The 12408-nt window shown below is 38.3% G+C and overlaps 1 protein-coding gene across 6 annotated transcripts in view; it reads right to left on the bottom strand.

Annotated features, from left to right (window-relative positions):
• Mitf (transcription factor Mitf) overlaps nucleotides 1-12408 on the bottom strand; it is a 147305-nt gene that overhangs the window by 82692 nt on the left and 52205 nt on the right. For all 6 annotated transcript variants that reach the window (XM_083045803.1, XM_083045800.1, XM_083045799.1 and 3 more), the window contains one exon: nucleotides 11546-11920. In XM_083045803.1, the coding sequence (XP_082901929.1) occupies nucleotides 11546-11920 (375 nt within the window). The remainder of the gene's footprint in view (nucleotides 1-11545; nucleotides 11921-12408) is intronic.

The following is a 12408-nucleotide window of genomic DNA, read 5'->3' as shown; positions in this document are numbered from 1 at the left end:
CTGTACTTACGTGTCGAAACATACATTGGAAAAGAATGCTTTCGACTGATAGATTATCAATATTATACGTGACAATTCGTAGATAGGAAGAGAAAGATATACGTGACGTCTCGTAGATTGGCGTGTCGAAACATATGCCATTGATAAAACGATTAATCTACCGAACGACTACGCCTGTCACTCGATCGAAATGTAAACAGACCGCTGGTAATTGTTTGTCGAGCACAAACCAGAACTTCATCATAGATTGAATACTTGCGAAAATTGACTTCGATTATTAGTATTTAATTACCCAGAAAAATTAGTCATAAATTATAACATTTTCTGTAAAATTGCTCACATCGTAACACTTATTTATAGAAATAAAGAAAAGAGTTTCAAATAAATGGTTTGCAAATTGCAACATATTTGTAAATTATTGTAAATTAATTTTCAACTTATACACAATGATACTTTTTTTAATTATATACACACACACATAATTTCTCTCAAAGAGAAAAAAGAAATTTAAATACTATAATACGCTCGCCATGTCTATATGTATAATAAAAATAAAATATTCGATTTATTTTATATGCAAAATGAGTTAATAGAAATTCTGCTGTTAGTGTGGGATGATAAAAATAAGCACGTAATTAAGATTGATTGAAAAAGCTAACATTAATGACAGCAATCTTTGCAGTGAGAAAAGATACGTTTATCTGTGATACGCTGTATCTTATCATTGAATACGCGAAAACACGAAATCGAGATCACGTTGGAAGAAAAAATCTCCGACTTCGTCGGACATCGAGCGGGAATCGCGAATCGCGAAGAACACGGCATGATTATCGCGCACAGTCGAAACAACCTGTTAACTCTCCGTGCCGCCTGGCACGGTAATGACGGTATGCTCCAAGTGCATGCGTCGCCATGAAACCGAAAGTTACGACCCAATTAAGGCAAAGTATAGTTTTCCATATGGCAATTAGTAATGCATTAGTAATGCATTAGTAATGCCAGATTCATCACTTTCAAAGTATGGCACACATTAAGCGTTAAAAATGTATATGTATAAGTTAAATGATATTTATATAAACTAATCTCGCCTCTCCTGCCTTGAATATTACCGGCTACCTTGAAAGTTTCCTATCTCTAGGTATACTCAATGTTGAATTATTTCAACAGCCATTTTTACGAATTTTTCAGCCTTGGCGCAAGATTAAAATGTCAATAAGAAAAAAAAAAGATCGTAAAGCAAATGTTTTCCGCAAGTGCTGCGGTATCCGTTTTTGTTCGCGCTGTGAATATAATCTAAAAATGATATTTATCCACATTCGTCGCGGCGAAGGTCGTGCAGCGTCGAAAATGCGAAATAATATTTGATCATCTCCGAGATCCTGGTACGCCCGAGAAACGCATGAAGGAATTCTAATTTCTAATTCACTTCACTCACCTTACATCTCCGCGTGATAATGTTAAACACCGGCATGATGCAACGGCGATTGTTGGTAAAACCGACACGTGCGCGAAGCTGTCGCTTCCAGTCAATTTCTTCCCGAGTATACTATCGATACCCCAGTCCCTGAGGATGCTGCTGCTGCTGCTGGCGCACTCCGATGTTCGATCTCCGATTTCGATCAATCGAGCGAGCACACCGTGGCACTCGCACCGAAACAGCCCATCGCTGTTTCAATCGATTTCTAAATTAAACCCCGATCGAGACGGCGTCTGACATGAAGAAGAATTTGAATATTCGATAGTCTGTGAAGAAGATTTTCTGCACTCCGCGCGCGATCACTCGGTGCGAGAAAAAAAATATACGATAAACCCTGAGTAGAAAGATATTTCGATATTTTTTTATTTCCTTAAAAAATACCGAACGCTAAACAGTTCTTTTATTGCGATTAACACGCAATGTCATTCTGTTCCAGCGATAAATAATCGTCGATTGCAAATATCTCGAAAGACACTCACTCAATCATTATCAGCGATCAGATAACAATATCGTCGAAGATCTCGAAACCTCCGAGATATCCAATTTTTCAGAATCGTTAATTAATTTCATCTATTTCTCTCCTATGATCGACGGATTTACTGCACGTTGTCATTCTGATCCTAAACGATACTTTTGACAATGCTTCCATCGGTCGTTACAATTCTCTTTTCCGATTGACACACCGCATTCGCTGTCAATAATCGGAACTGTCAAAAATGTCGAAGCAATCGGCCCGAAATATCCGCTGTCCGAATATCTGTCAGACGTCGTTTTTCCTAGTCGCGAGCGACGAATTTGAGCCACGTTATTCCGATCCAAGACGATGCTTCTTCTCCGCGATGATTGTCAGCAAGTCACTATACGACACGCTCTTGAGACGCTTGCCTAATCAGCGCCGGCAATTAGATAACAAAACCGTATCGTTGTCGCGCCTGCTTGAATCTCGCGTTTCTTCTTATTTCGTGCGTTTCTCTCCGAGCGCGACACGTCATCCGTATACCGGATCCGTCTCCTTTCCTCGCTCCAGGCAGCGTCTGCTTCGTGCGAGAGACAATCGCAATTGGGTCGATCGATGACACTTTGGTCGTCAGGATGGGCGACACGGCCGCGCCGACGACGACAAGGAAAGGTGCATTTTCCTCGATCGTTTTCGCTCCTCGCTCTTATTTGCGCGTTTATCGATTCCCGCTGCGTTTCACCTGCAAGCGCGTTCCGGCTCAAGGTCGCGGCTACCAGATAACACGCGCCTCTCGTTTCTTCGACGGCGATATTGCACGATGATACGGATAACCTGAATTTAAAAGCGTGTCGTTCTTTTCTATTGTGACGTTCTTAAACGACGAGATAAATAGGACGGAAGGATTCCAATGAAATTGAGTGATTACAGGAACATGTTGGAGATCGTTGAATGTTTTTTTTGTCGAAATCTTCGAATGATTAATTTTCGGAGCTCTGATGATCTTCGTAAGATGATTTATAGATATTTGGCAGTTGTAACGCGATCAATGTTTTTTGTAATATAAATCAAAGAAAAAAATACACATCGCGATGTTGGTTATATCTCGAAAATAATACGATTATAAATTTTGGAAACTTTTTAATGCGTCTTCGCTATTTTTAAAGACTATTTGAATAATAGAAACTTTGGAGCGGTTTGTTTTTTTCTGATCGTTTCGCGGAATCGTTTACGGAAAGTTTGCAATGTATATATTCGGAATTGCCCAGTATAGTCGACGCCGGTCGGCTATACTCCGATGAGCTGGCAAGGACAAGGTGCGAGGTCACGCGAGGAAAACTCGAGGAAAATCCTTGCGTTGTCGGAAAGAATCTACCGATTGAATCTATCAGTGCAGTTGTGTCCAACGTTCCCAAGGCTGTCACGTTTTACGTTTATATCGTCTTCGATGTGAATCGAGTTTCTACCTTTTGTGCAACTCCGCGATCGTAAACGAATAAATTTGCCGTGAAATTTCGTCGCAACGCCTCGGTAATGCTTTCACTCGTTCTTTTTAACCTTACTACAACGCACGAGGAACGAAGTCCGAAATATATTTATATTCATCGAGTTTCCTCTGACGCGATCGATCTCATCCTTCTTCAACAGTTATGATCAGACACGCCGCTTTATTAGCGGTCCATTAACGAAGTCGGTGGTAAAAAAAGATTGACAGTTTATTACCTCCTCTGTTTCCACGCACACAATCATAAACGAATGTCTGGAACGAAAGCACAGGATGTCCTTGACGACTATTACGGCACTGGAAATGTAATCGCTGGCTGTAATCCACGTTTGAAAAGCCGCGCGTTCTTCTCTCGCACAAGATACAGTCCATAAGAAATGAAATTAAATTCCTCGTCTAAGGATCTCGGGGAAAATGACACTCCGCGATCGGGCTGTATGAAATTCTTCGCCGGCGCTTCGACCACGATGCGCGTCGTCGCGAGATGCGGCGCCCTGCGCACACCCTGGGTATCGATCAATCGATATGCGCGACGCGCGGGAAAACGTGCGCGGCGAGGGAGCGCGCCAAGTTCGAAGACCGCGGTTCGAACTCGCGTGAGTCACGACGACGTACGTAGACGGAGCTAAATGAGCCGACTGGTCAACAATCGCGTGAAACACACACCTTTTCGAGGAACAATAGGGACGGCGGCGCGCACGATTGCGCGCCCACCAGGAGCAACAAACAACACACCTCACAACGCGACGACGAACTCGTGCTCTGAAAGAACCGAAAGCTGAGCCCGCCGCCGCGGCAGCGCTTCGTTCGCGCGTCAACCCGCTCGGCCATCTTCGCCGCCGCTCGGCCGCCTTCGACTCGCGCGCCACGCGCTCACCGCTCACTCGAGCGCCGACAACCGCCCGCAACAGGTTGCTGTCAGTCGTGCACCGTGAAGCGAATCGATAGTATATTTGGAAATTTGATTGGCGTCGTCGAAATAGGTTTTTCACCGTATACATGGTGTTTTCTTTTTCTCTTTTTTTATGTAAACAAAACTTGCGTATGGAAAAACAAGGCAGGAACTGCGGTAGAAAAATGGAAATGCTTTTAGCTTCTATTAAGCTATCGAATTTTTTGAAACCATAAAAAATGGATTTTTTTCTTAAGGCTTAAATGTTTTTTTTTTTAGGTATATATTTTTGGCGATACTTGAGAAATTACCACAATTAATTACGCATCATTAATAATTGCGTTCAAATTTTTACATTGGCCTCTCTTTCTTTTTTGGAGTAATATTCTTTCGAAAAAGAAAATATTATATATGGAAATTACGGTTACTTATGTTAGATTAGATTATTTCGATCAGTTTAATCTTATCGTATAAAGGCACGATATGTGGACTTTTGAATCTCTTTATATAATTACAGGAAAAATAGATAGATGATATATTAAAACAGACAACGATAGTGATCTAACAAGCCTCAAATATTTCACAGTAGTTACGTCAAAACGTTGGCTTGAGATATAACATGTTATCTTATGTTCTAAGGATGAATTACTTGCGAAAATTACTTAGAATTATGACTGTTTATGACTTGAGTCTAGAAATTATCTACTTGTTATTAAAAACAAGATGATGTATGTATATTAAACGGCACAAATAAATTTTTATTCAATATAACAATTATATATGCATGCCGTAAATTTTATTAATTTCTGCTGTCATCCTTCTCTTGAAAGATTTTCTTGAAAGATTTTCTTGAAAAAATCGAGTTGCGGATAATTGAAAGAAAGCGCGATAATAACGCGTTAACAGATGCCGATATAATATTTTTATGATCGTTCTTATATAACGCGCGATTACGATGGTTACCTCGCACGTTTATGCAATTACGTTCGAAATACTGCGCGAATCATATGGTCATTAAATTTCATTGTCAGACGGAGATCGAAAAGAATTTAGTATGTCCCGCTTTTTATCTACTCAAAATTCGTACGCACAATTGAAGCGACATTTAAAAAGCGCAAATATAAACGCATTTGTCGCGAAAAGACCAAGATTTTTATTTCGTGAGTAGATTGTAATCTCTTGAAAACTTTTCTATTTGTTTTATACGCCATAATATCGCTATTCTTATCAAGATATGGTTTGTAAAATGAAGTATGTTAATAAGATAATAAAATGAGATGATAAAAGTGAGGCGGAGAGAGATTTAAGAGTCAAATACCTAGGTCGCATAATCTGAAAAGTGGGATTTGATAAGAGCATAGGAGTGAAATGCAAATACTGATTATCGAAGTCAAGAGGAAGATTACACAGCAGGCAGACAGTGATGTTCGTTCGTGTGTTTCGTGCCGCATATAACATACATGTGCAACTCTTTTCTAAAGAATCATGAAAGTTTAACGATGACTCTATCTATAGCGTGTAAAAGTACCATCTTGAAAGAAAGAAAGAGAATTTCAGCTTACATCATATTTACTTTTTTAAACTCGAAAATATGCAATTGATATTATGTGTACTGTTCACACATATATTATAGAAAAATTTAATACATTAATTTATTATAATAAAAACTGTATAATAAATTTTTTGTGTAATACATTCGCGATTTTTCTCAAATAATACGTGATATTTACGAAATGTAAACAATCTCTACACATTACATCACATTTCTTGTGATTTACAGAAAATAATAAAATTCGAAGAAAATCAAAATGATAATCGCACATATTTCTTTCTCTCTTTGTCATGTGTAAGTGTCTACTTTATCGGGTCGATGATACATATATATTAGCAAGTCAATCACGAAAAAAAAATTCGGGAACAGACCTAGGTTCTTTCTTTCACCTGGCATTACGTATTCCGAGCTCGCGTTACAAATACGAGACACTCGGTTTGGTTACAGAAGCAAATCTCGTATTTGGTAAGCGCGATCTATCGACGTCGCTAAACTAGAGCCGCCCAAGCAACGCAATCGGCTGAAATACTGCAGAAGGCAGGAACGTCGGTAGGGAATATTTAGATGTAGTGTGTCTCGGACGCAAAAGAGAGAGAGAGAGAGAGAGACGAAGAAGGAGGGAATATCCATTACGTAACGGAGCCTAAACGTCCGCCTCGCCGCTAATTTATGATTCTTCGTTCCGAGTCGCCTTCGTCGACATTGTACTTGGTGCTATGGAAACCAGAGTGTATTTCGATCGCAATGAAAGATTTATGCAGATCGATTCCGGGGTCCGGCAATGTATTTATATTTTATCCATAAATTGATAATAACTTCGCTGTTTCGCCCGACGACCGACCAGATAAATCGTGTATGAAATAGAACTAACGATATAAGCAGTCTTTTACTTGAAATAAATTTATATGATTCGCGATTCATCTTTCTTTTTTTTTTGAGAATTCAATCAGATTTTATTTATGCGAATTTTGAAATTATTTTCCGTAAAATCTGTTCTCTAATTAATTAACAATTAGGTTAGATATTTTTTTAAATTATAATCCTTGTTTTCTTAAACTTGGGATCTTAAAAATAAAAATCCCCGTATATGCTAATATGAAACATAAAAAGACTTAATTAATTTAGCAACTTGCTGTGAATTGTACAATTCAGAGGTGAATCCTGTTGAATATATATATCAGACGAAACTGTTATATATAAATGCGAGCGTACAAATGAGATTTCTGCATTGCAACAGGTGCAAATACCAGAGTCATATTAAGACTCTAAGCCATTCAAACTACGATGTATTAAGAGCTTAAGCTTGCATATATTGTGAATATCATACCAATGAAAATTAAGTGCATCGATTGCCAAGACTTCGCAATTCTATATAGGATATCCTAAGCTCAAAATAGCATTAAAAACTTGATAAGAAAATTTAAAAAAATCTCTGTTTCTAGATATACTGTTAATTATACATATAATATCGCGGTAATTGTTAGCGATAAAAATAATATTCATCGTCGTAAGAAAGTCACAGATGTTTGTGTGCAAAACTTTAATTTTACAAGAGTAACCTTGATAGAAATTAATAGCGAACACACACACACACACTATCTTGATACATCAATCGCGTAACGAAGATTAATTGTCCTCAAACGGTCACGATATCGACGAGGCACGCATCGAGATCATTTCTTACACGCGATAAAATCTCGAGGATGAAATCCATTTCGAATATGCTTGCATTCGAATATACTTTCCCGAATAAGAGGCAAAATGGTTAAAATTGTAGATGCGCGAGGATAACGCGACCGAGGGATGCTAAATGCGTCGTCTCTTTTACGATTGTTTTTACGACTGTTCAACAGAGACCGGGATTTCTTCATGTTCGCGGATGCGAGCCGAATATCAAAGCAGAAGAAATCGCTGCTCGGTGCTATCTGTCTCGAATGGTGCAATCGAACGAATCGAAAGTAAAAGCGCGACCGCACTTGCTCTCGATTTATTATACCGTATTCACGACAAGATTTACGATGTGTACATTCCTTTCCTGATAGAAAGAGAATTACGCTTTATACGCAACGTGTTTATCATATAATAAAGTCTGAGACAATATTGTACTATATTAAAATAATGCGCGTTAAATAAAGAAAAAGAGTGAGGTTTAATATCTTGAATATTTAAAGACTGTGCGAATGATATAGCCTCGTTTGAAAATACCTCATTAAAATAAAACTGATCGATACTGCAGCGGCTACAAGACCCGTCGAAAGTAATCGCGGGGGCTCGTCTACCGGAATATTTCATTCCAACCTTGTAGGGCTCTGGAGATATTGGATATTCTCGCGGTATCGGCGCGGCATCGAACGCCCATAATAATCGGGGGAATATATGTGCCGACGAATGCATCGCGCAAATTGCTACAGGCGGGTATCTGACTAAAAGCACTTTGTCCCTTGTCGGCGAATGCCGCGAATATCTACTTTGTCCCGCGAAACGCAAGCGTCTGATCCATTATTCAAAATGGAGACCCGCCGCCCCTGGACCAGCTGACGAACGGAATCGTACCCGTTTAAAGAAGCGCAAATATTAACCCGCTGCTATTTTTCTCGAGACTTCCGTCACCGAGTAAAAAATTATATTTGCTCGATATGTGTGTGTCGAAATTTCTTAAAAGCGAATTGAGAAGTAAAACCGATGAAAAGATTAAAATAATAACAGATATTAACAAATATCGAGAATGACGTTCATTAAGTTTATATATTATCGTCATATTACATATTTTTAATTTAAAAAAATATAATCAATTATATGTTATACTCTATAAAATATACTCTACAAAAGCAAATAATATATTCTACACATATCGATATGTGTGTGTGTGTGTGTCGAAATTTCTTAAAAGCGAATTGAGAAGTAAAACCGATGAACAAATTATAAAATAATAACAGATATTAACAGATATCAATCGAGAATGATGTTCATTAAGTTAATTATATATTATCGTCATATTACATATTTTTAATTTAAGAAAATATACATATAATCAATTAAATATTATACTCTATAAAATATACTCTACAAAAGCAAATAAATGTATCTGTTAGGTAGTTTCGTCGTATAAAAAAATTGCTTTTCGTTCAAGAGCTACGTTTTTAACTCTAATATCCAACGCAAATAACTGTAACTTTGTTCCACGTATCCGTACTTCGAGAGTGGATTTTTTCCTCCTACAAATATAGCCTGAACTCGTTTGATTTCCAAGAAGTTCGCGGCGCGAAAGAGTTTAATCAACACGGGAGAAAAAAATCGCGAATGAGAAACTCGCGCATGGATCAACGAGAAACGTTTAAATGTTTGTCGAGAGTATTGGTCGAGACACCCGGGTATATAGGTTCTTCCACGGTGGGGCACGATGGATCAAAGAATCAATTTAAAGGCGACCGTTCGTGGTATGTGATATGCTTGCTTGTGTGTCGTGCGTGTGCGTATGTGCACGTATGTGTGTTTGTATACGTACATCATCGTCACCAAAAACAATTTCGCCTTATTAAGAGCCCCGGGATCGTAAAGATGATGAGTTAACGAGCCACCAGCTCGTTTCTCGTACGCATCATATACCGGGTACTACAAGAGTAGACAAGAGCACTTCGCAGCTTGCGATGCAGAAGGATTAAAGAGAGGTTGCAAATATGTGTATATCATATTTATGTACGTCAAAGGTTTTAAAACTCGCTTTTTAATAAAAACCGCGCGGATTAATCATGACAAAAATTTCTGCGTCAATAGCCAGTTGAAAAGAACGCGATGCAAAGATCCTTCTCGGTGCATGTCTTGATGCATTAAATTTTTCGCGAAATATTACGTTGTATGCAAGTAAAGTTTAAAATCAGAGAGGCCAAATTTAGCGGTAAATGTTCTCCGCATCCATGGCGGAGAACGTTTGACGCTTTGAGAAAAAAAGGAGAGAGCGCAGCTTTATTTTTATTCAAATATTAATATTGATAATTCCGATCTGTCGCTGACTTTAACATATAAAAGTAAAATCAATAATTTCGAACTTAAAATTAATTCACTATTATTTCAAAGTGAGCATTCTTTCTTTCCTTCTTCATCGAGATATGATGTTGAAAATGTAAAATATAGCAGCATTGAAAAGATAATATTAAATATGCCAATATTAAACCTCTATAGTACGCAGATTAAAGCGTACTCCGCAAAAAGAGTTACGTATCTACTTTAAATGGAAACGTTTTCCTTAAACATGATTAAAAGTTGCGCAAACACTCTCTCGTTCGTCATTTGACGTTAAAAATAAACTCGTTCTTTAAAAATAATATGTTGTGCACACCGTGATATGTCGCCGAAGGTTCGTAATCGGCGAGCTACGGTGCTAAATTCGCAATGAGAATACAAACCAGAGCCTATACCAGGGACCTACTTTCGCAGTTTCCTCCTGGCGATCGTTTACGGATCTGCTTTGCGACGCAAATCAGATCGATTTGCAAACCTAGACGGCAATTAGCACCGTGTGCGTGCCACGAATCCCAGTTGGATGTTGCAGCGTCATGAAACGTGCTCCCGGTATCGTGCTAAATGCACGCGCGTATCTCTCGCGTTTGCGGATTCTTTTAAGACGACTGCAAGAAAAGAAAAAAAAAACCGATGCACTTGGTTCGACGACGAGAAACGATCGCGAGGGAAATTCAACAACCGGGTTAAAGGAAACCGCAAACGTGCGGTAGAACCTCGCCGAGAAACTATTTTCGTGGCGCGTTTCGCGAGATTACGCAAGAATCGATGATGTCGAGAGCATCCGTGATTAATTATTAAACAAGTGAGAGAGAATGAGTCCATCGCGCTCGACGATACGGGATAACCGATGGATTGCATAACACCAGTTAGCGTCAATCGAAAACTCAATCGTACTTAGATTGAATGAAATAAACGGGAATGACTTAGAAAAATAGCTTTCCTCGCATCTCAATGCAAATGCGCCGTCCCGATTGAAACTGCACATTTCTTTAAATTTTATAAATCACTCTCATGTCATCGCAACAACATAAAAAAAGAAAAATTTTAGCATAACGTAATACAATTTTTCAATTGCAATTCAATTTTTATTCGACTTCACTCAAATTAATTTTTATCTTTTATCTAAAATCTCTTAAAATTCTTATATAATTTAAAAATCTTTATATTACAATTTACACAATTAAATAATCAAACACACAGAGAATTTTCTCTTAGAATTTACCCTGAAAATCATGGTAATCTTGGGACAATATGGTATGGAAAGAATTTTATGAGAATTTCACTGATTAGTATTTATCACAATAAAAATAATATTTATTACAATAAAATATAAGATATGTTTGATTAATTTTACTACGCAGTTTAGTTAAATTAATCAAACATGTTTTATATTTTATTGTGATAGATATTATTTTTATTGTGATAAATATTAATCAGAGAAATTCTCATAAAATTGTTTACGATTACCATAATTTTCAGGGTAAATTCTAAAAAAAAATTCTCTCAGTGAATGAGAAAGAGAAAAGAAATTGAACACTTTCTCACGTTATCCAATTTGAGAATCACTGCTGTACCACCCAAGCGATCCCTGCACCTAGTACACACACGTACACACACACAAATGCACACATACACAAACTTACCTCAGAGTTGCTGGTGGCGACGCTGGACAGACCTGGGGACATGGTGCCGGTGGCGGGGTCCGGGCTCGCCGAGACCACCGTGGGGTTACTGGGGTGATGCGGCAGCAGCGCGGGGGCATGCGGGTACGAGGCGAGATGAGGATGCTGCGGCTTCGAGTGATGCAGCTGCGGGCCGGGCGGTGCACTTTGCACCACCATCGGGACGGGTGGCGTCCTGCCGCCGCCCTCGCTATCGGCGCTGCCGCCGATGACCGCATTGCCGCCGCCGTCACCGCCCTCGCCTCCGCGAAACGACTCGTGCAGGTACTGGCGCACCTGGTTCTTCTGCTTCTGCACCACGTGGTAGCGCGTCGGGTTCTCCAGAAGCGTGCGCACCTACGGGTTTTAATAAATTCATCGAATTTAGAAAATGTATCACATTATGGTTGTTGACAAATCAAATTTTAAAAAATTTAATAAATAAAATTGAAGTAGACCGATCCTGATTGGCCGTTCTCGTTTTATTTTTATTAGATGAGAAATGGTATTTTAGAAAATATTCTAATAAAAATAGAAATAGAAAGATACTGATGTTCTAACTCGATGACTAACTCGTAACATTATTTTAGATATACTATCACAAATAAAATAAAATATGATACTTTTAATTATTTTAACAAAAATTGAGTAAAGATTCAGAATCTAGAAATGTAGCTAACGTAAAGGAAAAATTAAATTAAATTATTTTGAATTTTTCCTCGAATGTTTCTAGAGAATTTTTTTATAAAATTTATTATTGTAAAAAAAATTTGTTTTTAATTATATTGTATTTGAAAAAAACAAAGAGGCTTTACACTTAATCTTAAAGACAATTCTGCGTAAAA

This window comes from Prenolepis imparis, unplaced genomic scaffold (genome assembly GCF_030444845.1).
Source record: "Prenolepis imparis isolate NDT839.2.m4 unplaced genomic scaffold, iyPreImpa1.0 SCAF_9, whole genome shotgun sequence".
Taxonomy (NCBI): domain Eukaryota; kingdom Metazoa; phylum Arthropoda; class Insecta; order Hymenoptera; family Formicidae; genus Prenolepis; species Prenolepis imparis.
The sequence above is the reverse complement of the archived record's forward strand: the minus strand, read 5'-3'. Positions and strand labels throughout refer to the sequence as shown.